General features: G+C 60.0%; 2 protein-coding genes across 4 annotated transcripts in view; one reads left to right on the top strand and one right to left on the bottom strand.

Annotated features, from left to right (window-relative positions):
* The first annotated feature begins 7,796 nt into the window (after positions 1–7,796).
* SIRT6 (sirtuin 6) lies at positions 7,797–16,377 on the top strand. Its single transcript, XM_040461891.1, has 8 exons — positions 7,797–7,929; positions 9,719–9,846; positions 10,214–10,396; positions 12,556–12,615; positions 14,453–14,548; positions 14,634–14,714; positions 15,221–15,344; positions 15,452–16,377. Exons 1-8 carry the CDS (start codon positions 7,864–7,866, stop codon positions 15,791–15,793), a joined length of 1,080 nt encoding a protein of 359 aa, XP_040317825.1. The 5' UTR covers positions 7,797–7,863; the 3' UTR covers positions 15,794–16,377.
* An 897-nt stretch (positions 16,378–17,274) lies between these two features.
* The window catches only part of CREB3L3 (cAMP responsive element binding protein 3 like 3), an 8,544-nt gene continuing 2,914 nt past the window's right edge, over positions 17,275–22,904 (bottom strand). For 2 of the 3 annotated variants that reach the window (XM_040461665.1, XM_040461666.1), the window contains exons 5-10: positions 22,404–22,541; positions 21,519–21,625; positions 19,524–19,592; positions 18,271–18,355; positions 18,016–18,112; positions 17,275–17,809 (exon numbers count right to left, since the gene is read on the bottom strand). In XM_040461665.1, coding sequence (XP_040317599.1) covers positions 17,496–17,809; positions 18,016–18,112; positions 18,271–18,355; positions 19,524–19,592; positions 21,519–21,625; positions 22,404–22,541 — 810 coding nt within the window. In that variant the 3' untranslated portion in view covers positions 17,275–17,495. The remainder of the gene's footprint in view (positions 17,810–18,015; positions 18,113–18,270; positions 18,356–19,523; positions 19,593–21,518; positions 21,626–22,403; positions 22,542–22,904) is intronic. The other variant, XM_040461667.1, reaches the window with a different exon arrangement.

Genomic DNA, 22,904 nt, shown 5'->3' with positions numbered 1-22,904 from the left:
GGTCCCTGGGGAGACAGGTACACCCAATGGATTGATGAACCAGGGTGACTGGGGCTGTGATGGGGGCAGTCCAGGCCAGCTGGGAGCTCAGAGAGGACTCCTGACCCTGGGGAGTCTGGGAGGGCTTCCTAGAAGAGAGGGCATCTGAGCTGAAACTTAGAGGACGGCCAGGATCCCCCCGAGTTAGGGGGTGGCAAGGACAAGATCACATTCAGGAGGAATCGCGAAGTTATCGCTCGCCTCAACCAGCCCAGTTACCTGTGCCCTGATCCAGGACCAGCTGGATGAGGGTCATAACTGAAGGGTAGGGCCGAGGAAGAGGGGTGTCCCTGGGAGGAGGGGGAAACCAGGAATGTGGGACATCAGGGAGCCACTAAAGGTTGCAAAATGGCCCACCATGTTGATGTGGCTGCAAATTCACAAAGGCGCCAGCAGAGGTGGGGAGGACACAGGGATGAGAGGGGAGAGTAGGGGTGAGTATAGCGATGGCCTTCTGGGACCTGAGTTTAGCAGCAGTGACTGCAGACAGGAGGAGGGGGCTTGAGTCCAGCTTGGTCATGTTCTGCACACTGTGTGACTTTGGCCTAGGCACGCTCCTTCTCTGGGTCTCAATTCCCCAACCGCTAGATGGGACGGTCAATGCAACAGACAGCATAAAGCCGGGTTCCTCCACTCAGGCACTGCGGACATTTCAGGGCCAGATCGTTCTCTGCTGGGGGGCTGGCATGGGTGCCGTGGGGGCTGAGCAGCATCCCTGGCCCCCACCCACTTGAAGCCAGGAGCACCCCCCAATGCGACCACCACAGATGTCCCCAGACATGGCTCGGGAGGCAAGATCTGTCTGGCATTCGTCTTAGACACCTTTGCGCAGGAGGAAGGAGAGGTGGGGCAGGAAGTTGGAGGGTTTGGTAACAAGCAGTTGGGGAGGGGTGGGTGTTGAGGGCTCCTGTCTCTCGCACCCAACCCACCAGCCAACCCTGCAAACTCGATCAACGTACCCAATCTTGCCTGTGGGCCAGCCCTGTCGCTGGAGGCTCCATCTGGGGATACCTCCTCCCTGGTCTCCTAGCCCCTGCCCTTGTCTCCCATCTTCCTCCTGCTCAAAAGCCTCCACAACCTCACTCGGCGTAAAATCCAGACTGCTCTGAAGGCCCAAGAGGTTCTACGGAAACTGGTCCCCGGGACCAAATCCCAGCCCCCCTCCCCCAGTTTCCTGTGGCCCAAGAGCTAAGAATAGTTTTTACACTTCTAAGTGGCTGGGGGGAAAAAAAGACCAAAAGGAGAGTAATATCTTGTGATGTGATGCTTGACAATGACATGAAATTCACATGGCGCGTCCATAAATAAAAGTTTTCTTGGGGCGGAGCCAGGCCCATCCATTCAGAGCAGCCAATGGCTGCTCTCAAGCTGCATTGGCAGAATTGAGGTCTGAGGGCCCTTGAAGACAAAAATATCACGGCCTGGCCCTTCACAGGGAGACTCTGCCCACCCCTGCTCCACACAGTACCCCCTGGCAACTTCCTGGGCCCATCTCCCCTCCGTTTCCTCTGGTCAGACCCATCACAGTGGCCTCCTTTCTGGTGTTGGCCTCGGCGCTCGCAGTGCCCTCTGCCTGGAGCACCTTCCCTCCCCCACGGTCTACAAGGCCTGTTCCTCTCCTACCGTCCGCACTGGGCAGCACCCAAAGAGGCTTTATTAGCAGTTTTGGGTTTTTTTTTTTTTTCCTCCCTGTTCTTACTAGCTGATGCCACACCGCGAACCTTCCGAATACATTGTTTCCCTTTGGTCTAACCCCGCCCCCTAGGATGTCAGTTCCGCACCGGCAGGGATCTTTGTCCACCTCAGTCACTACTGTATCCGCAGCTGATACCAGGTACGGATTTTGCAAGGCCTGGTGCAAGATGAAAATGCGGGGGCCTCCTGTTCAAAAATCATTAAGAGTTTCAAGATGGCGACAAGAGAGCAGTAAACCAAACTGGGGCCCTTCTGAGTGAGGGTCTGCGAAGCTGGCCCTCATCTCCAGTGTCTACAACAGGGCCTGGCGCATAGTAGGTGCCCCATCAATGTCTGTTGAAGGAATTAAAGAAATAGTGACTCTGGGGAATGAACACGCGAGACAGACTTTCCAGGAAGCCTTGAGGAACTGGGGATCTATGGGTTTCTAAAAACTCCAATCTTCTTCCTTGTGGGATTTTTCTAAAACTTGAAATAAGGGAGAGGCGGGGGGGGGAAGCCCAGGACTAGGCTCACGGCTCCCAGTTAAATCCCATCTTACAGATAGAAAAACTGAGGCCCGGAAGGGTTCCAAGAAGGCTCAGAGCGGGTATCAGGATGTCTTGGGGCCTTGGAGAAAAGGCTGCTATTAAAGAAGCGGAAGGGGCGGGGGGCGCCTGGGTGGCTCAGTGGATTGGGCGTCCCACTTCAGCTCAGGTCAGGATCTCACAGTCTGTGAGTTCGAGCCCCGCGTCGGGCTCTGTGCTGACAGCTCGGAGCCGGGAGCCTGTTTCGGATTCTGTGTCTCCCTCTCTCTCTCTGCCTCTCCCCTGCTCATGCCCTGTCTCTGTCTCAAAAATAAATAAAAACATTTAAAAAATAATAAAGAAGCAGAAGGGGCGGGGTGCTTGGGTGGCTCAGTCAGTCGAGCATCCGACTTTCACTCAGGGGATGATCTCACCGTTCGGTTCCTGAGTTCGGGCCCTGCATCAGGCTCTCTGCTGTCCGTGGCACAGCCCGCTTGGGATCCTCTGTCCCCCCTCTCTCCCTGCCCCTCCTCCGCTCACGCTCTCTCTCAAAAATAGGCATTAAAAAAAAAAAAGCAACAGCAGCAGCAGAAAGGAGTGGGGAAGGACTGAGCAAGAGGGTGGTGGCTGGACCGTGTCCTGAGAATTGGGAATGAAAAGCCCCCAGAGACAACGGGGGGGGGGGGGGGGGGGGGGGGAAGGGGGGTGTCTGTGCGTCTGCAGTCACGAAGTCACGGGTGTTTGCTTTCTTCCCTCAGGGGAGCGGGCAGAACAAAAGCTGAACTTGACTCCAGCTGTCTGCCCAGAAACTGGAGCCTCCGGTGGAGGGAGGGACAGCGAGATGCCCGGTGGGGGGGATGGAGCACAAGCTTCTCCCCCTTCCGCCCCCCTGCCGCCCTCCGGCCTCTCTCCGCAGGCTCCTCCCTGCCTCCCAGACACCACCCCACCCCCCCCCACCCGGTCTGAGGTTTTTAACACCTGTCTGCCCTCCACCACTCACCCCCATACCTGTGTGAGACCCCTAACACACCCACTTCCCAAATTAGGAGTCTGGGTTTGCTTTTTGTCTTTTTTTTTTTAAACTGCACAAAGTTTTTGAAGGATTTGATTTTGATAGAATTTGCCTTTCGAAATTAAACGATTATACGCTTTGGTTTACCACCGGCTACAACATCTCAGGAGTTCTTGGGGGGGTAAGCGTGAACAGTCCAACTTAGGAACTGACTCCAAACAGGATGAAGAATTTTAGGATCCTTCCACAATGAATCAGGCTGACTCCGGGCCACAGTTGATAGGGGCTGATGAGCCATTTATTCCTGTCTCTGTGTCTCTGTCTCTGGGTCTCCCTCTCTCTCTGCCCCTCCCCTGCTTGCGCTCTGTCCTTCTCTCTCTCAAAGATAAATAAACGGGGGCGCCTGGGTGGCGCAGTCGGTTAAGCGTCCGACTTCAGCCAGGTCACGATCTCGCGGTCCGTGAGTTCGAGCCCCGCGTCGGGCTCTGTGCTGACCGCTCAGAGCCTGGAGCCTGTTTCCGATTCTGTGTCTCCCTCTCTCTCTGCCCCTCCCCCGTTCATGCTCTGTCTCTCTCTGTCCCAAAAATAAATAAACATTGAAAAAAAATTACAAAAAAAAAAAAAAGATAAATAAACGTTAAAAAAAAAAAAGAGAGATGAATAAAACCCAAGCTAGGTGAAATAAATAAAAACAAATTCACTGACGTTACATTTGAACTTTTAAAAATTAAATGCAAATAAATGAAAGGAAAAGGGACGTTAAGCTTAATAACTAACAAATAAATAAGGTCAGTTGGGAAAACTGAGGGGGCCACGGGGGACTGGTGACAGGCCCGCAGTCACCCAGCTAGTCAAGCAGAGCCAGCTGACCTGGGTCTCTGCCCTGTGTCTCTTCCTGTGGCGAGTGTGAAGTCAAGCTCAGTGACCAAGGCCAGGCACAAAAGGGTGTTCTAACCCTAGATTCTCTCAGTCTGTGCCCTGGACTTGGGGGGGAGGGAGTCAAGGAGGAGTGAGTAGGACTGAAGACAAAGCATCTCTCCTGGGGACTTCACCGTCCAAGGAATGGCTGCATGGGGAGCCAGCTCCGGCCCACCTCAGGGCCTTTGCACCGCCTGCTTCCTCTGCCTGGGATGCAATTCTTGGAATATGCGCACACAATTCCCTCCCTCTTTCCCTTCTAATCTTTGCTCGAATATCAGCTCCTTGCTGAGGCCTTTCTTGACAACTTGCTTTAAAACTGCAGCCATCTCCCCTGCCCTAGATGCTCCAGTCCCCTTTCCTTTTCTTGGTCTCTGTGGCCCCAAACATGCCTTTTCAGCTGTTTATCCTGTTTACTACCCATCACCCCCCACTCAGCTGTCCGCTCCGCCGGGGGCAGGGATTTCCTCAACGCCCGCCACAGTGCCTCCTGCAAGCATTTGGTGAACGAACCCCTCAAAAGCAAGAGATGGGGGTCCCCCAGGAAAGTGAGTCCTCAGAAAAGCAAGCGGTCACTGGAGCTTGGGAGAATGGAGATTCTTCGGGACAAAGAAGAGTGTTACTGAAGCCAAACAGGGTGGGGGCCGTGGAGGGTCGGACAGGCAGCGATGCAGGAGAGGGCTTCCTGGTGGAGGGAACAGGAGGGGCTGGAAACTGAACAGGAAGCAGTGGGGACATGAGGACAGCAGGGGGCAGTAGACAGGAAAGGGAGGAGAGGGGACAGAAGCCAAAGGGGGGATTTGAACCTGTGGGTGGTGAGGAACCACAGGAGGGTCCGAACGGGGAGGGGGGTGGCCTGGTCCCTACTGAAGCCACCAAAAGGATGGGATGAGGGGCAGAGGACAATGCTCCAAAGGCCCAGGGGCTCCTCGGCCAGGTCCCGGGGCACAGGAGCCTGAAGATGGGGGGCACCGAGCACCTCAGCGGCCTCAGACTCACCTCTGTCTTCTTAAATCGTGCCCGCAGGGTCTTCATGGCCAGCGTCTGGCGTTTCTCCTCAGCCCAGGCCACCTGGGAAAGCACCAGAGTGGGGTGGGAATGAGGGACCCCGTGAGCAGGAGGGCCACCTGCCTCCCCCTTCTCAGAAGGACAGCTTCCTCTTCCCTGGGCCATCTCAGACCCTAGAGCAGGACAGGGACACAGGATGCCCCATCCCCTGACTGCTGTGTGCCCTTTGGCAGGTCTCTTGCCCTGAGTTTCACTTTCCTCACCCTTAAAAAGATGGACACAATCCCCTCTTGACCAACTCGTGGTCAGTTTTCAGTGGCGTCCTTAGTAAATAGTAGGTGTGCAGGAAACGCACCTGTTGAAGCAGCTCAAGCCTTTTCCGGTCCCCAAGCTCTCATCTGTGTGGTTATTCCTGCACGGCGTGCCTGTTTTTCTCCATTCCCTCTGGTAAGCTCCTATTCACCCTTCACAGCCCATTTCCAAAAGCCCGTGTTCTGATGAGCTTTGCCTGTCGTCCACAGGCTGAACTCTTAACTCCCCCAACTGGGTTCCCCTACCCCTAGTTGGGTCCCTCCCTCTGCCCCAGCCCTGGCTTCGTAGGCTGGAAGTGGTCTGGGCTGGTACCGTCTTCCTGAACAATGAGGGGCCCCTGGGGGCCAGGCCCAGAGCTGAGGCCTCTTAGCACAAAGGCTTGTTTGGGATTCCTTCCTCTTTTGAGTGGGATTGCTTTTTTTAAGTTTATTTATTTCAAGAGAGAGAGGGAGGGAGAGAGAGAATCCCAGGCAGGCGCCGCGCGGCCAGCGTGCAGCCCGACGCGGGGCTTGATCCCGTGTACCGCGGGGTCGTGACCTGAGCCAAAGTCACGCGTCGGAGGCTTAACCAACCGAACCACCCAGCCGCCCCGAGTGGGATTTTTTGAAGGCATGTCCCACACCCGTCCATCCTGCCTGTGAATTCTCGAAGCCATCCTCCCATCCGTCTACTCACCCATCCATCCACCCCCCCCCCCCGTGCATTCATCCATCCACTTTTCCACCTACCCACCCGTTTATTCCCCCACCCCTCCACCCATCACCCTACCCACACTGTACTCACCCCGCCCTTTCTCTTCTGCCTCTGTCTCAATCAAACCTAGAGCAGGAGTAATAAGATAGCCAAGGGGAGTCCACAGGTTGCCAGGGCAGGAGGGAAGCCATGGGCTAGGGGGACGAGAGTGGCTTTCTGGAAGAGGGGATGATATATAAAGCAGGACCTAGTGGCCAGGCAGGAGGCTGAGCAGGGCGGCAGCCGTTAAGAGAAGGTAAGTGCCCTAGAGAGTGCAAAGGCTGGGAAGTGGGAAGTGTGTGTGTGTGTGTGTGTGTGTGTGTGTGTGTGTGTGTGTGTGTGTGTCAGGGTGTCTGGGTAGCTCAGCAGCACAGCTAGGACACACACACACACACCTCCTTTCTCCCACACACCAGGGCTCCAAGGCAAGAGGCTGAGGCCCTAAGGGGGGGGTCTCCATCCCAAGCTTCCCTCACTTCCTCCTCTCCTACCTCCAGCAACGCCAGTGACTCCAGCACTCGGCCTCCGCGCCCACGGCGGGCTCCAGTTACCTGCTCCCAGCCGGGCCACCAGTCACACCGGCAGCTCCAAGCGCTCAGCTCTGACACCCGATCGGCTCTGAGGGCAGCCGCCCCAGGGGGCCGGGGGTGAACAGAGGGAGGAGACTAGCCGGCTGCGGGGCTGCCTGCTGGCCAACGAGCTCAGGCGGGAAGACACCTACTGTTCTCTCACCACCCTCCACCTCTCCTCCGAGCCTTTGTCCTCGTTGTGTCTTCGCCAGCAGCGCCCTTTCTGCGCCCCATGTCACTCCCAACCGGCTCACTCGCCCCATCTCATTTCTGCTCGCTCCTACTCACTCTCTGGATCTTTGCTGCAACACCGCCTCCTCCAGGAAGCCTTCCCGGAGGCACCCAGGCTGAGCTCCCTTATGGCTCGGGGCCCTCATGGCACCTTAATCGGACTAAGTCACCACTGCCCGGTCACTTGTGTCCATCTTCGCCACAAGGTGCCGCCTTTGCTCCCCGGTGTTTCCCGGGCACTCAGTAGGTGCTCAACACGTGTTTCTTAAATGCATCCTCAAGGCCACCAGCCCCAGTGGCCTTGAGCAGTTTCTCTAGCGGTGCACCAGTCCGGCTGGGTGGAGACTGTCACCCACCTGGATAACGTTCGGGTAATTCAGGGCGGCGTCCAAGACCCTCCCACAGGCCCCCCCGCCCCCCCCCCCCCGCACACAAATGCAGGGTAGTCGTGACTTTGTAAACTTCTGAAATGTGCAGCAGACAGAGCCTTGACTAGAAGCACGAGCTCCCTGTCGTCCCGAGAGGCGTGGGGACCTCAATTTACGCATTTGCAAAAAGAAGAAAGGGGAGCACCGGCCGCTCGTGCCCCTCACTTTAGAGGTGACTGCAGAACTCTCACGTGGACGGCTGGCCCCGTTTCCCGCTACCTAAGGAAGCGGGCTCCTCTTTGCCAGCAGTTGAGATGGCGCCTGCGGCGTCAACGCGAGGCGCATGCGCCTTGGAGGGAGCGGCTGGCCGCGCAGGGCGGAACGCGGCTCCTCCTTCCTCCCCGCCCTGCCCCGTTTCCGGCGGAAGCGGCCTCAACAAGAGAAACTTTATTGTTCCCGTTGGGGCGGCGAGGATGTCGGTGAATTACGCGGCGGGACTGTCGCCGTACGCGGACAAGGGCAAGTGTGGCCTCCCCGAGGTGAGCGCGGCCCGGCGTCCCAAAGGCCGCCCCCAGCGCCACGGGCTGGGCGGGGCCGGGCAGCAGCGGGGCATTGTGGGAATATCGGGAGGCACTGAGGCTAGACAATGGGAGGGACTTCCCAGTGGGGAGGGGGCGGGAAGTGACGCCCCCTGCTCTCCCGGGGACTGGAACACCCCTCCACCCCCAGCCCCGGGTCGGCCCGGCGGGATGGAGGGAGGGACCCGCGTCGGTGGAAAGTCCTCAAGTTCTCTGATGGGGGAAGCCAGGGACGGAGTTGCTGGCGGAAGGCACCGCAGGGGCGAAGGCGAGATGGAAATAAACACGCTTGGGGACCAGACTAGGCCACAGAGGTTTCCAGAGCCAGGGCCGGAGGGGCCTCACGTGCCGGGCTGGGGAGCTGACACTTTATCCTGGGGGTGGTGGACAAGGGTTCTAGGCGGGATGATCGTAGGTACGTGTCAGAAAAGACCCCTTCGCCCACTGCAGGACTTGGGGCGAGTCCTTCCCTCTGGGTCCCCTCTCCCCTTCTGGAAGCTGGTGGGGGGAAGATTGCCCCCATCCCCCAAAGGCTGGTCTGTGAGGTATTTAATAGCCCTCAGAATCCCTCCGGAAGTCCCTCTCCTCTTCCTGCCAGTCCATTAGCTGGATTCCACAAACATTTATGGGGCGCCTACTGTGCACCAGGCACTTCCTAGGCCCTGGGGCCCCAGTAGGGACCGAGACGGACAAAAGCTCCTCATTCTAGAGGGGAGACAGACAAAGGGCAAGTCAATGCAAGAAGCCAGATGATAGGAAGCTTCAGGGAGACCAGTAAGGCTGGGAATCGCGAGGAGAGCCGGGGCTGCGTTGAAACCAGGGCCCAGGAGGCACCACTCAGATGACTTCTGTTTCCTCCACTTTTTTTTTTTATTATTGCGGCGAAACACACAACGTGAGAGGTACCGTCTTAGCCATTTTTTTAAGTACACAGCTCAGTGGTACTGGATACGTTCACGCTGTTGTGCAACCACCCCCACCATCCATCTCCAGAACTTTCCATCTCCCAAAACTGAGACTCTGTCCCCATGAAGCACTGACTCCCCGCCCCCTGCCCCAGCCCTGGCTCCCATCATCTGCTCTCTGTCTCTGTGGACGGGACTCCTCTAGGGACCCCCTGTGAGTGGGGTCGCGCAGCGTCCTTCCGTGTCTGGCTTCTGTCACTGTGCACGGTGTCCTCCAGATCCATGCACGAGGTGACAGGTGTCAGGAGGTCCTTCCTTTTGGAGGCTGGATCATATTCCAGTGTGTGGATGGACCGCACTGTGTTTATCCTTCATCCGTCGGTGGACACTGGGGTTGATTCCATGTTGTCGCGGTTGTAAATGATGCTGCCATGAACGTGGGTGTGCAAGTGAGAGGACTTCTCAGCCAAGACCTAAAGGGGATGAGGGAAGAGCCATGTGGGAGAATTCCAGGCAGAGGGCACAGCCTGTGCAAAGGTCCTGAGGCAGCACCAGGCCTGGCGTGTTGGGAGGAAAAGTGAGGAGGCCCCGAGTGGCTGCAGCAGAGAGGGGGAGGAGTTGGGCAGGTCGTGTAAGGCCTCGGGCCACTGGGAGGACTTAGGTTTCTACCCTGAGGGATGCAGGAGCCCTGGAAGCCTGTGGGCAGAGGAGGGACATGAGAACAAGCCCCCTTTTCCAATCACTTCTCTGCCCTGGGCAAGGCAGGGGCATTCCCATCTGTGGCTAGCAGCCTTGCCACAATGGGACATGTTTTGACCCCTCCCTTCTGCTCTGTCCCCGGACAGATCTTCGACCCCCCGGAGGAGTTGGAGCGGAAGGTGCGGGAGCTGGCGCAGCTGGTCTGGCAGTCCTCCAATGTGGTGTTCCACACGGGGGCCGGCATCAGCACCGCCTCGGGCATCCCCGACTTCAGGTCTGTGGGCACAGAGGGGAGGTTGAGGCAACGCCTGCTGCCATCCCGGCTGGGGGATGTCGGGCCCCGGGAAAGACCCTGCCCTTACAGATGTGTCCCTTTAAGTGGCGCCACATTCCACTCACACCCCATTGGCCAGAACGTGGTCACCTGACTCCACCTAGCTGCAAGGGATCCTGGGGAATGTAGTCTTTTGCCTGGGCTCGCTGGACCTGCCTGCCTATTGGGATCCTCTTACCTTAGAAGATGGGAGGATTGGTATTAGGGGTAATCAGCTCCTAATGCAAATATTTTTCTCTCTTTTCTCTCTTATTCTGTCTCCCTGATCCCTGAACTCTCTGTGTCTCTCCCCGCCTGCCACCTTCAGGGGCCCCCACGGCGTCTGGACGATGGAGGAGCGGGGCCTGGCCCCCAAATTCGACACCACCTTCGAGAGCGCGCGGCCCACGAAGACCCACATGGCACTGGTGCAGCTGGAGCGCGTGGGCCTCCTGTGCTTCCTGGTCAGCCAGAACGTGGACGGGCTGCACGTGCGCTCCGGCTTCCCCAGGTGACGCCCGGGTCCGGCCCCGCGCTCTCCGGGCCTCGGTTTCCTCATCTGTAAAAGGGGGGGTTTTGATGGGCCGATGCAGGGGGGCAGCCGGGAGCAGCGCTGGGCACTGGGTGGGAGCCCAGAGACCAGAGCTGTCCTGTGTCATCAGAGCTGCCCGGGCACAGATCGAGAATTGGGGTGCCCTTTCCCGGTCCCGGGGGGTGATTCCAGCCCTGACCGCTCGGGGCCTCCGGCGGCCCGGACTATGGCCCAGACTGCCCTCGGGTCCTCAGCTGCCAGCCCCACAGCCTGGCCACGGGCCGCTATGACATCCCCCTCGGGGCGAGGCCGGGGGAAATTGGGCGTGGGGAGGAGGGTGCTGAGAATTTAGAATGTTCGTAGTTGGGTTTCCATATCCCTCGTTACTGCCTCCATAGTGAACGTGAACCCTAGTAGGGCAAAGGACTGACTTTTTTTTAGGTTTTGTTTTTTTTTTTTTAAGTGTATTCATTTATGTTGAGAGAGAGTGAGTGAGTGGGGGAGGGGAGGAGAGCGAGGAGGAGAGCGAGAATCCCAAGCAGGCTTCACACTCAGTGCAGAGCCCGGCGAGGGGCTCGAACTCACAAACCGTGAGATCACGACCTGAGCTGAAATCAAGTCAGACGCTTAATTGACTGAGCCACCCAGGCGCCTCCCCCCCCCCCCCCGCCCCCAGAGATAAAATTTCTCTAGAAGTCTGGCAGTTCTCACAACCTAGAGATGTTGCCACGTTTGGGGACTTCACCCTTTCGACATGTAACTAACTAAGCCTCCAGCCCCCTCTGGCTCAGGGTTACCGTCGGGCTCCGGTCTGGGCCGGAACCACTGGCGTCTTATCCTTCGGGTCAGACTGATTTACTAGGCACGTGGCTACAGGCCTGCCCCTCGGGACCTGTGTAGACATTTCTAGAAACAGAAGCAAACGTTTTCTCACTGTGTAGTGAGTACGTTCAGCGGCACGGGAGGATAGGGCTTTTACGGGCATGTGGGGAAAGCCGGCAGCATCTGTGTCCCCAAACAGCCGGACAGCACGGTAGGCTGGGGGCGCGTCGGCAGATCAGGAGTGGGGCACGGCCACCCACTGGCACGCTCCTTCCCAGAGGCGGAGGGCAGCGCCTTGGGGTGGGCCGGCAGGAGTCCACTTGGGGACCGCAGTGTCTCCGACCTCCTGCACCGTGGATTGCACACCTGCGTGTGCCCAGCCATCCCTGGCACCCACCGCCCACGCCTTCACTGCGTCACCGGTGTGTGTGTGTGTGTGTGTGTGTGTGTGTGTTGGAGGAGGAGGAAGCACTAATCCCCCAGCACCCACTGTGTGCAGACAGGAGCAAAATGGGTCACAGCCAACAACTATTTTGCCCAGCGCCAACCGTGTACCACATGCTATTCCAGACATAGGACACAGAGTACACAGGACAGACAGAAGCTCTACCCTCCCGGGAATCATCTAGGAGGGAGGAAACAGGCAGAAGACGAGACAAATCAGCCAAGTAAATTCTGTGTCAGGCGGTGATCCTTGCCATGGAACCAAAGGGGAAAGTTGGGCGGGAGTTGAAGCCTCGACCAGGTAGGTCAGGGAGGCTGTGACATTTGAGAGGTAACAGAGGGAGCCAGGGGAAGAGCCTTCCAGGTCTGATCATTGTTCTTCCAAGTAACCCAGAAGCTGGACACTGTGGTCCCATTTCACAGATGGGGACTGAGGCCCAGAGAGGCTAAGCGACCTGCCCAAGGTCACACAGATGGGAAGCCAAGGGAACCAGGAGTTGACCCCACATTCCTCTCCTCAGGCTTTTGATTTGCAAACTGGGGATTAAAATTCCTGTCCTGCAGCCCCGGTGACACTTGGTGGTTCCAACACAATTGTGGACGGCTTTTGTGAAGGGAATGGTCTGCCCATGTGCAGAGGTAGGGTCAGCCATGAGGGCCAACAGTCCCTCCGGCTCAGAGAGGTTGGGCCATCTGTAAGGCTGTGGATGGTGGGGTCAGCAGCAGTCCAGAGGCACTGGAAGGAGGGAATCTGCTGATCCTAAGGTTGAAGCTTAGGGAAGGCTTCCTGGAGGAGGAGGGCTCAGTGCTCTGCCCAAAGCCTCAGGAGCCAGAATCCCATGCCATGGCCAAGTGTCTCTCTCCTTCCGTAGGGACAAGCTGGCGGAGCTTCACGGAAACATGTTCGTGGAGGAATGCGCCAAGTGTAAGACGTGAGTGCCACCGGAGGGCGGGGGCGGGGTGGGGGGGCGAGGCGTGGACAGCCCGGGCTGCTTACTGCTTCGCTTCCCATCACAAGGAAGGGCCTTGTGAGTCGCTTCTGACGTTGCCAGGGACCCAGGGAGGGGCAGGGCTGGGGCCTGAGCCTCCAGCCTGTGAGGCTGGGGAGTACAAGTTCCTCCTGGAGAGGGACGTTCGTCCCCTGCACCTGTAACAGCCAGAGGCTGAAAGGCGTAAAACAGAAATCTGTCGGTTCCCAGCCTGATAATTTTTTTTTAATGTTTTATTTTTGAGAGAGAGAGAGTGTGAGCAGGGGAGGGGCAGAGAGAGAGGGAGACACAGAATCCGAAGCAGGCTCCATCCAGGCTCCAAGCTGTCAGCACAGAGCCCGACACGGAGCTCGAACCCACGAACCATGAGATCGTGACCTGAGCCGATCTCTGGTGCTCAACCGACTGAGCCACCCAGGTGCCCCACAGCTCCCAGCCTGGAGGCTAGAAGTCCAGAAGGGAGGCTGTGGGGGAGGCTCCTTCCTGCCTCCTCGTGTTTTCTGGATGTTTCTCACAGTCCTTGGCTAACCACCCGCCTTCCTCTGTTGTCACATGGCCTCCTCACTGTGTATCTGGGTCTGTCACAGGGGCGTCAGTCCTGTTAGATTGAGACCACTCTACCCCAGTGTGGCCTCATCCTGACTCTACATCTGCAATGATCCTGTTTCCAAATAAGGCTACACTCTAAAGTATTGGGGGGTCAGGACTCCCAACATATCTTTTTGCGGGGACACAATTCAACCCATACCAGAGTGTGACAGAGGTAGAACCACCCGCTCTGGGAAGGCCGAGCCAGAGCCCTTCCTGGAGCCAGGGCCATCTGGGCGCGTCTCCTCCCGCTGGCTGAGCAGCCGCACAGGTGGGGGTCCCCCCACTGCAAAGAAAGCCCTTGTCCCCCACTGCATTTTGAAAACTTTCAAATCCATAAGTGACTCACAAGAATAGTACGATGAACCGCTACCTCGCCTAGACCAGGGCTCAGCGAGCTTTTCCTGTAAAGGGCCAGATGGTAAAATGTGTTCAGCTTCGTGGCCCAGACAGTGTCTCTCACGACTGTGGGCTCTGCTGATGGGGCACGAGAGCCGCCACGGACCACACACGAAGGAATGGGCGTGGCCGTGTGCCGATAAAGCTTTATTCGTGGAAGCAGGAGGCTGAGGGCCAGATTCCACCCACAGGGCCATAGTTCGCCGATCCCGACTAGATCCGACAACTGTTAACGTTTTGCCACACTTTGTTGGTTACTTGCTGTGCTGTTGAGGGGTAAGTGGCAGACCGCCTCGCCCACGACCCCAGACCCCCGAGACTCTACCTCCCTCCCAGGAGCTGCGCTCTCCCGTTGGCGCGGCCGCAGCGAGCTGTAAAGGAAGTCAGGGTAGTGCGATCACTCGGGGCCTGGCCCGTGTTCCCAGCGGCTTCTGGTTTTTTGTTTCCTCATCCGGGATCCCGCCCAGGGTCACTCACGCTTTGCATGTCGTCATCGCGTCTCTTCAGGCTCCTCTGTCTGGGACGCTCCCTGCCCCTTCTGCTTCCACGCTGTTGGCTTTGGGGTGCGGCCCGGCCAGCTGTTTTGTGGAAGGCCCCCGTCCCCTGCTCTGGGTTTGCGGGATGCCTTCTCGCGCTTAGAGTCAGCCGTACGCCCCCCCCCCCCACTCCCCTGGGACAACAGCTCCCCCCAAAGGAACAAGAGACACGCCAGTGGGACCCCTGAGCGGGTGCCCCGGGAGCAGGTGGTGGGCTGACCCGACCCCTGCGGGTCCCCCTTCCTCCCCCGACACAGGCAGTATGTCCGGGACACCGTCGTGGGCAGTATGGGCCTCAAGGCCACGGGCCGGCTCTGCACCGTGGCCAAGGCCAGGGGGCTGCGTGCTTGCAGGTGAGTGACCCTTTGCTGCGCCCGGGCTCCAGGGGAGGGTGCGTGTCTCCGTCTGACCCCCACCACCCCCCCCCCACCCCTGCAGGGGTGAGCTGAAGGACACCGTCCTGGACTGGGAAGATGCCCTGCCTGACCGGGACCTCACCCTCGCCGACGAGGCCAGCAGGTCTGACCCCACGTGAGCCCAGACCACGAGGTTCCAGCACGGGAGGGAGCCATCAGGAAAGGCTTCCCCGAAAGGGGTGGCCGCACCCTCGCTGGGCCTCGCTGGCCCCATTGGTGACAGAGCCTTCTCACACCCTGTACGCCCGTCTCATGCGACGGGCAGGGAAACAGGCTTCAGCAAGGGGATGCCCCTGGCCCATGAGTCCCAAGCATCGGAGGTCACGCCCGCATCAGCAGCCCTGCTTCTGGCCGGGTGGGGAGGCTGCTCCGGGCGGACGGGAAGCTGGCACAGGTTGTGGGCACCCTTGAGAGCAGAGAAGGGTGTGGAGCGAGCCGCCCAGGCTGGTCTGGGCGTGTTCCGGAGCACCAGGCGGCTGGTGGAGCACTGGGGCTCGAGCCAGGAGGGGCTGGTGGCCTCTCGCGCCTTGTGGGGCAGGAGTAGGGCTGTCGAGACCTTTGTGGGGGGGGGGGGGGGGGAGGGGCTCAGTCTCACCCTTCTTGTCCCAGGAACGCAGACCTGTCCATCACTCTGGGCACCTCCCTGCAAATCCGGCCCAGCGGGAACCTCCCACTCGCCACCAAGCGCCGAGGAGGTCGACTGGTCATTGTCAACCTTCAGCCCACCAAGCACGTACGTGCTGAGCCCACCCTGATGTACCCCCTGCTCCAGCCTCCTCCCCTCCAGACCCCTGCCTAAGCCCGGCCTGTCTTTGCACCCTGATCCCCCCCCCTCCACAGGACCGCCATGCCGACCTGCGTATCCATGGCTACGTGGATGAGGTCATGACCAGGCTCATGGAGCACCTGGGCCTGGAGATCCCCACCTGGGACGGCCCTCGAGTGCTGGAGAGGGCGCTGCCCCCCCTGCCTCGCCCGCCTGCCCCCAAGCTGGAGCCCAAGGAGGAGGCCCCCACCCAGCTCAATGGCCCAGCACCCGCCAGCCCCAAGCCGGACCCCTCCGCCGAGCCCTGTACCCAGCACAACGGCTCTGGGCCTACCAGCCCCAAGAGGGAGCCGCTGGACAGTCCTGCACCCCACAGGCCCCCCAAGAGGGTGAAGGCCGAAGCGGTTCCCAGCTGACCAGGGGGCCCGGGGAGGGTGGGGCTTTTTGTAGAGACCATGGAGTCATCTTTTCTTACTGTTCTCACTTTGTTACTTTCACCTGCCCTTGCGGGTGGGGGGCAACCTCAGGGTGCTGAGAGCTGGGCTCCAGGCCCCAGGGCAGGCCCACCCCCCACTGCCTGTCTCTTTATCTTGAGGGGCCTGTGGTGTGGGCCTGGGGAGGAGCATTTTCACCCTGGACGCTGACCTTGGAGCTGACCCCCAGGCACCTGCTCCTCCCTGTGCCCCAGCCCCTGACTCAGGATGCTCTGGGGAGGTGTGGCCAGGCCCTCCCTGGTTCCCAGCCTAAGCAAGAGTTAACTCCCTCAGCCCCGGGGCCCTCACACTCCCCATCCCCTGCCTCCCCCAGATCGCCTTCATGATCCCTCCGGGAGGTAAGGGGGGGCAGAGCCACCTTTTCGGAGCCAGACTTCTTGGGGGCACAGACAATAGAGGCTTGCACTGCCTTTGGGGCTAGAGGGAGAAAGAGGCGTGTCCACCTGGTTCCTCCAGACTTCCAGAAAAGTCTTCAATGCAATAAAAGCAGAAATTCTTGCATCTGAGTCTGTGTTTAACATTCACGACTTTGTGCCGGGTCCTAGTCCCCGGGGAGAGCGGGGCAGGGGGTGCAGAATGCACCGTCCCCTTGCCCCCGGTGGAGTCTGCCTGGGCCTCCCTGCAATCCAGGCCTGGGGGGGCCGTGGAGGAGGAGAATAATACCGCAGCGGGAGCTCCTGGCGCCCTCTGTGATTATATACTCCTGTGCGTGGTTTCTAGAGATTTTCCCTCCCCTGCTAGGCTGTGAGCCCCTTGATGCGAGCTGCCAGTGGCCTTGGGCCTCGTTCGCAGCCCGCCCCCCACCTCCCCGCACCGGCGCAAAGCGGGTGGGGCGGGGCGCGTTAGGAGAGCGCGGGCCCAGCCGGGTTCCGGTGAGATCCCTTCACTTCCGATGCCTCGGTCTCCTCATCCGTAGATCGAGCGAGGTGGGCAGCGCGGCCCCCCTCCCAGGAAGGCAGCTGCCCTAGATCGTCCGAGGACGCGATGAAGGGCCTCCTGAGGCCCCCAGAGACCTCGGGTTCCAGGCGCGCCGCGCTCACCGCTCGAGGCCGCTCTCCAAGGTGCTGAAGACACTCCCGGCGCCTGGCCGGCAGCCTTTCCACCCTGAGGGTCGCGGGGGTGGGGGGGGGGGGGGGGGGGGGGTGCCGCACCACACTCCCCCTTCCGAGGCTGGCCCAGACGCTCCTTCCAAGAGCCGAGGAGCCCTAGACAACGCTTTGTGCCAACGCGTTCTGTCAAAATACTTTATTAAGGGTCACTGCAATCTTAGAAAAGAGGCGCGGCTGTGGGCTCAGCCAAGTGTGCAGGGGACAGGAAGGAGTCCCGGGGCAGGGGAGCTGTCGAGGCGTGGTGTGTGCGTGTGTCTGTCTGAGTCCGTGGATCACTCTGTATGTGCCCGTTCCTTTCTTTGCCTGGATGTGTATTTCTCGGGCTCCGTGGCCCTGCGCTTGTCCTGTGTCTGAGCGTGTCCTGTGTGTGCCTGGGTCCGCGGGTGTGTGGCTGTGACTTTGTGACATCTCCATCCTGGCACTTCCGCCAGGGTCTCACCTCTCACCCCCACGCCCGTTGCTGTCCACAGAAGGGCCCCTAAGCAGAGAGGCCCGGGGGCACGTCCGGAGGGTGCTCACAGCTCCTCCCCTGCTGCCTCCAATCCCCCGCGCCCAGGGCTGAGCGCTGGCTCAGGGGCAGTCCAGTCCAGCAGGGTGGCCTGGTTCAGCTTCTCCGTCGAGTTGTCTGCGATCAGGGTCGAGTTGTCCAACTCCTCCGTCAAGTTGTCCAGAGCCGACTTGCCCTGAGATTCCCAGTCTGCCCTGGGGCTGCCTGGAGACCCTTCCTGGGACGCGCCAGCTTTGGGCTGTGGTCCTGGGACCTCGGAGCCTGGTGTGGCATCGGGGGCCACACGGGACGCAGCGTCGTTGTGCAAAGTTCTGGAGAACACTGAGCAAGGGTTGGGAGGGTCACGAGGGACGGGCTGGGGGACTGGAGTCCCTCCGTTCTCTGACCCCAGGGAGTAGCAGCAAGGAGCCCCCCCTCCCCCTGCCAAGCCCCAGAGGCCCAGTACAGGGGCTTAGGGAACCCAGGGGATTGTGTCCACGGTGCAGCCCAGAGGGGTTCTGAGGGCACAGCATCCCCGGCCCACCTACCTCGAACAGGCGCGTAGTCTCCGGCGCCCTCGGCTTTGTTGGCGACGAAAGGGCTAATGGAGGGCAGGACGATGAGGGCAAAGGAGAGCAACAGGACCTGGCGGAGATGGGGGAGGTCACCCCGTCCCTCCCCCACCCTGTGAGCAGAGACCCCGAGGCCCAGAAGACACCGGGGGCTCACGCCGCGCTCATCTCGCCACCCAGACCCCTCTGCCAAGGCCGAGGACGCCCGTCATCCCGGGGACCAGGACTTACCGCTATGCAGGTGCCTGTCTGGGCCGACTTGCTGGTGGACTGGACCACAATGGCCTGGACCTTCTTCAGCTGCTCCAAGAGGGACCTTGGCAGGAACGGGCAGGCCTTGGCTGAGCCCCCCGGGGCCGTGATCTGGCCCCCGTCCGTTTCTGGGGTCCCCCCAGCCCGGCTGACGTCTGAATCCCATCCATCCCTCATGGCCCCGCTGGTCTTTAAAGTCCCAGACTCTCCCCCGTCGCTTCAACAAATCCCCCTGAACATCCCACCCACTTGAACCCACCCACTTCTCTGCCACCCCACCCCCGTGACCCGGGCTGCCATTATCTCTCACCAAAATGCCAACCCCAGCCTCTACTCTGGACCCCCAAGGCCTCTCTTGCTCCCCTAGGGTTCACGCTCCAAGCAGCAGCCAGACGGCACTTTTCAGACGTGAGCAGGCTTCTCTCGACCCTCCCAGGGCTCCCACGCCCCTGGGGTCAAAGCCCAAGTCCTCCTCGTGGCCCCCAAAGCCCCCTGCATGACCTGCCTCACTCCCTACCTGCCCTCTCCTCCTCCTCCTTCTCTCTCCCCCTCGCTTACTCTGCTGCAGCCACACGGGCCTCCTGGCTGTTCCTCCAACACGTCAGACCCAATTCTGCCCCAGGACCTTTGCACAGGCTGGTTCCCTCTGCACCAAGGACATTAGTCCCCCAGATCTTTTTGTAGCTGGTTCTTTCTCCTCCATCAGGTCTCATCTCAAAAGCCATCACATCTGACCTCCCTGCCCAGAGTAGCGCCACCCCCCCACCCCCACTCGCTCTCCGGGGCCTTAACCTTGCTTCACTCTTCTCCTCAGTGTCTCTCGCTATGTGAATTAGCTTTTACGTATTTCCCTTTGTCTGTCTCCCACCAGACCATGAGCTCTTTAAGTAGGGAGGCTGTCTGTGCAGTGCTGTGGTTCCAGGGCCCAGAACTACGCCTGGCACAGACGAGATGCTAAACAAATATTGAATAGACGGCCGCGCCTCTTAGAGCCGCACTCGGCTCTCCCGCACAGCGTGCTTCCGGCCTCTGGCCATTCGTCTGCCGTTTCCTCCACCGCAAACGCCCTTCCCCGACTCCAAGTGCCCTCCTCCATGCAGCCCGCACCCTTGCCCCTACCCCCTGCTCTGCTTTGCCATCACAGAGGCTGTCCCCCACGTTGTCCACCCCTCCTGCAAAGGACTCTGGGGGCCGGCTCCCCTGTCCTCTCCCATAGCTGGACCGAGACTCACAGGTTCTGCTTCTCCAGATGCAAGACCTTCCTCTGAAGCTCCTGGTTCTGGGCAGTGCAGGCTGACATCCTGCAGGGACAATGCCACAGTGACCTCCAGAACCCGTGCGTCACCAACTAGTTCGGCTGACATCTCCCTGGGGGGGGGCCCCATTTTACAGGCAGGGGACCCAAGGCCAGAGAGGGGAAGTCACTCATCCCAAGCCACCCAGCAAGTCTGTGGACAGGGCCCAGATCTGAACCCAGCTCTGCCTGGCTCCCAGGCCCCACGTCTGCACTGATGTGGGGGCATCGCTCCGGTCTGTGCCCCGAGGACGGGCCGTGGAATGCCAAACTCGGGCAGCGATGCTTCCAGAAGACTGAGTGGGAGGGTGATGGGGAGTCCACGGGGAACCGGGTTACAGTCCTCACCCTCCCTTGTGACCTCAAGCCGCTTTGCTCTCTGACCTCAGTCCCCTCACCTGTAAAAAGGGGCTATGATTGATTACCTAGTTCACAGAGCATTTGGGAGAACAACACGACATAAAGCTGATCAGGGGCTTCGCAGATTGCATCTGAGGACTAAGACAATGGTGACAAGTCCATCCGGGGGCTCCCGGATCCAGGCTGGGGGACCCATGTTTCCCACCTGTATCCGTATGTGGGCGTGGTCTGGCCCCAGACCACCCAGATGTGGGACTGAAATACTCAAATTCCCGCGTGACGATATGTCCCAGCCAAGAGAGTCCCCCCCCCCCCCCCCCCCCCCCCACGGAAAGGCCCTCCTTCTGGATGACTCATGGGATAAAAATAAGAATCCAGGACATAAATTAGAGAACATTCAAGGGCCAGATGGTAATGCCAATTGTGTAAATCACGATTCGAGAGGTGCGGCTAAGACAGTGCGGAGAGGGACAGACCTTCACCAACCTTTACGCAGCTCAACAAGCTGGACGCACACGTGTTGAAAGTTCGCAAGAGAGCAACATAGCAACCCCCCCTCCAAAATCAAACATCGAGGGGGGGGGGGCATACCAAATCTAGGAGCAGAAGTGGAAGAACTAGAAAAGTACAGGTGGGTAGGAGGTAAAAGCCAGAAAGCCACGCTTTGAAAAGAATAATTCAATAAATAAGTCCCTGGCAAGATTAACCAAGAAGGCAGGGGCGCCTGGGTGGCTCCGTCGGTTGAATGCCCCCCCTTCGGCTCAGATCAAGATCTCACGGTTTGTGGGTTCGAGACCCGGGGCGTCGGGCTCTGTGCGGACAGCTCGGAGCCCAGAGCCTGCTTCGGATTCTGGGTCTCCCTGTGTCCCCCTGTCCCTCCCCTGCCGACAGCACAGAGCCTAGCAAACTAAAACGAGAGAACTGGGAACCATTGGATGTCGACACATTTGCAGTGAGCAGCTTCCCGGACAAGTACGGCATCCCAAAACTGACTTGGGAAGAAAGAGAAGACCCAGATAGACCTGTAACCTTCCTTCCGTCAGGCCACTCCCGGCTTAGAGAGTGGGTTTGCTCGCGCGTGGCGCTTCTGTTAAAGAAGACAAAGGAGCCCGTCCCCCTAAAAGAGTTAAGAGAGCGGCAGTTGGTGAAAGCCGGGTGCGCGGGTTCTTCGGAGGCGGCTGTTCTGCCCAGAACGATCTCTCCTCTGTCCTTGCCACACACATCAAGGAAACGACAGCAGCTCTGAGGACCAGTGGGGCTCACGCAGGGGGGGTAAGCACCCCAGCTCCAGGCAGAGCCCCACGGCAAGATGGGTAATATATCCTCCTTTCTTGGTGCCTCACGTTCCAGGGGATAAAGGGACCCCGAGCCTGACCTCTGCCGTCTCCGGGCATCTTCCCACGCTTGTAATTCACATGACAAATGACCTCTCCCCGAGAGAGAAAGGAAACCTCTCATTTTCTCAGCCACCCCCCCCCCCCACACTGTGACCTTAGCCCCATTGCACGGCTCTCCCTGGGTCTCGGTCCCCTTCCCGTACCCCAGACGGGCACGGCAGGGGCCCCAGCCTTACCGAGTTTCCAGGCCATCAATATATTCCTTCTTCTTTTTCCGGCTCTCTTGGGCCGATTGCTTGTTCCGGATTTTCCGGCGGATTTTTTTCAGCGCTCGCTCCTCATACTGCACAGTGACATGGTGGGGTGCAGGGGAGGGTCCACCCTGTTGTCTGGCCCCCATGACCTCACCCCTGCTCCTCCGGGGGGGGGAGCCCTCCCAGACCCAGGGAGCTGGGGGCAGACTCCCCATGACTCGAAGACCGCTTTCGTCCCCCTGAACTCGTGCAAAGTCTCCGGGGTGGGCGGGGTCCCGGGTCCTGAGAATTTTCCCAGATCCCAGTCCCAGGTAGGAACCGGCGGCCACACTCTGAGCGCTGGTGCGAGTGCGCCACCTTCTGGCCATGCCTGGGCGCGGCGCCTTTCTGGGGGCCCGCGGATGTTCCCGTGGCGATGGCGAACCCAGGTCTTGACATTGAGCGAAACGGGCTGGGCGGGGGCTGCGGGCGGAAGGGTGGGCGTAGGGGGGGCCACGGCCATGGAAATCGTGTGTGAACACTCCTGGCCAGAGACATTTTAGCGACCGATTCAAGCCTTCACAAAAATGCAGCGCGGCCCAGTCGAAGTCCGCGTGCAGGTCGTGGGTTGGGGGAGGGGGCGCAGGTCACCCCTTTGGGGAGCTCCGGCCTGCAAGGGGCTACGAGGCAGCGCGAAAGGCACAAGGAGGCCCCCCGGGGCCCAAACCGCTGCCGCCCGAAAGGCCGCCCTTGGCCCCCCCGGGTGTGGGGCTCTGCCCGCTGAGCTGGGCTCAAGGACGAATTTCTGGGCTCCAGGGACGGACGCGTCCTAACACTCGAGGGCGGGTGGCCGCAGAAAAGGGGGCGAGGCCCGGGGCCAGGGCTCACCTTGGTGAGGGGCAGCTGGGTGGGCAGGGTGAGGCCTTCTTTGGCCAGAAGCTTCTTCTCGTCCTCCGTCAGCACCAGCTCCTGGCAGTGCTGGGTCGCAGGCCGGGGCAGGTGAGGGGCCCCCGGGTGATGCTGCTGCTGTGGGGGAGGGGGGGAGGGGGACACGGCTGTGGGGGCAGGGAAACCGCCTCCCGGAAGCGAACGAGACACCGGACCTGGGACCCTATGGGCACGTCTGCCGTGGGGCCCCCGCTGGCCCCGGGGCCGCGGAGAGCGAGCACCAGCCCCCAGAGCCGGCACTTCCGCATCCGGGAACCCAGCGGGCGAAACAGCATCCGGCCGCGGCGCAGGTCACGATCTCGCGGTTGGCGGGTTCGAGCCCCGCGTCCGGTTCCCAGGCTGGCAGCCCAGAGCCCGCTTGCGATTCTCTCTCTCCCTCTGCCCCTCTCCCCTGCTCTCTCTCTCTCTCTCTCTCTCTCTCTCTCTCTCTCTCTCTCTCTC

This window comes from Herpailurus yagouaroundi, unplaced genomic scaffold (genome assembly GCF_014898765.1).
Source record: "Herpailurus yagouaroundi ecotype Mexico unplaced genomic scaffold, PumYag 295, whole genome shotgun sequence".
Classification (NCBI taxonomy): domain Eukaryota; kingdom Metazoa; phylum Chordata; class Mammalia; order Carnivora; family Felidae; genus Herpailurus; species Herpailurus yagouaroundi.
This window is presented reverse-complemented; position numbering and strand designations above follow the sequence as displayed.

Bases quoted from the DNA above. Each gene is read 5' to 3' on its own strand.
- SIRT6 (XM_040461891.1), top strand. From the start codon at position 7,864: ATGTCGGTGAATTACGCGGCGGGACTGTCGCCGTACGCGGACAAGGGC. The intron at 9,847-10,213 runs GTCTGTGGGCAC...TGCCACCTTCAG, and splicing joins TCGGGCATCCCCGACTTCAG to GGGCCCCCACGGCGTCTGGA. The intron at 14,549-14,633 runs GTGAGTGACCCT...CCACCCCTGCAG, and splicing joins AGGGGGCTGCGTGCTTGCAG to GGGTGAGCTGAAGGACACCG.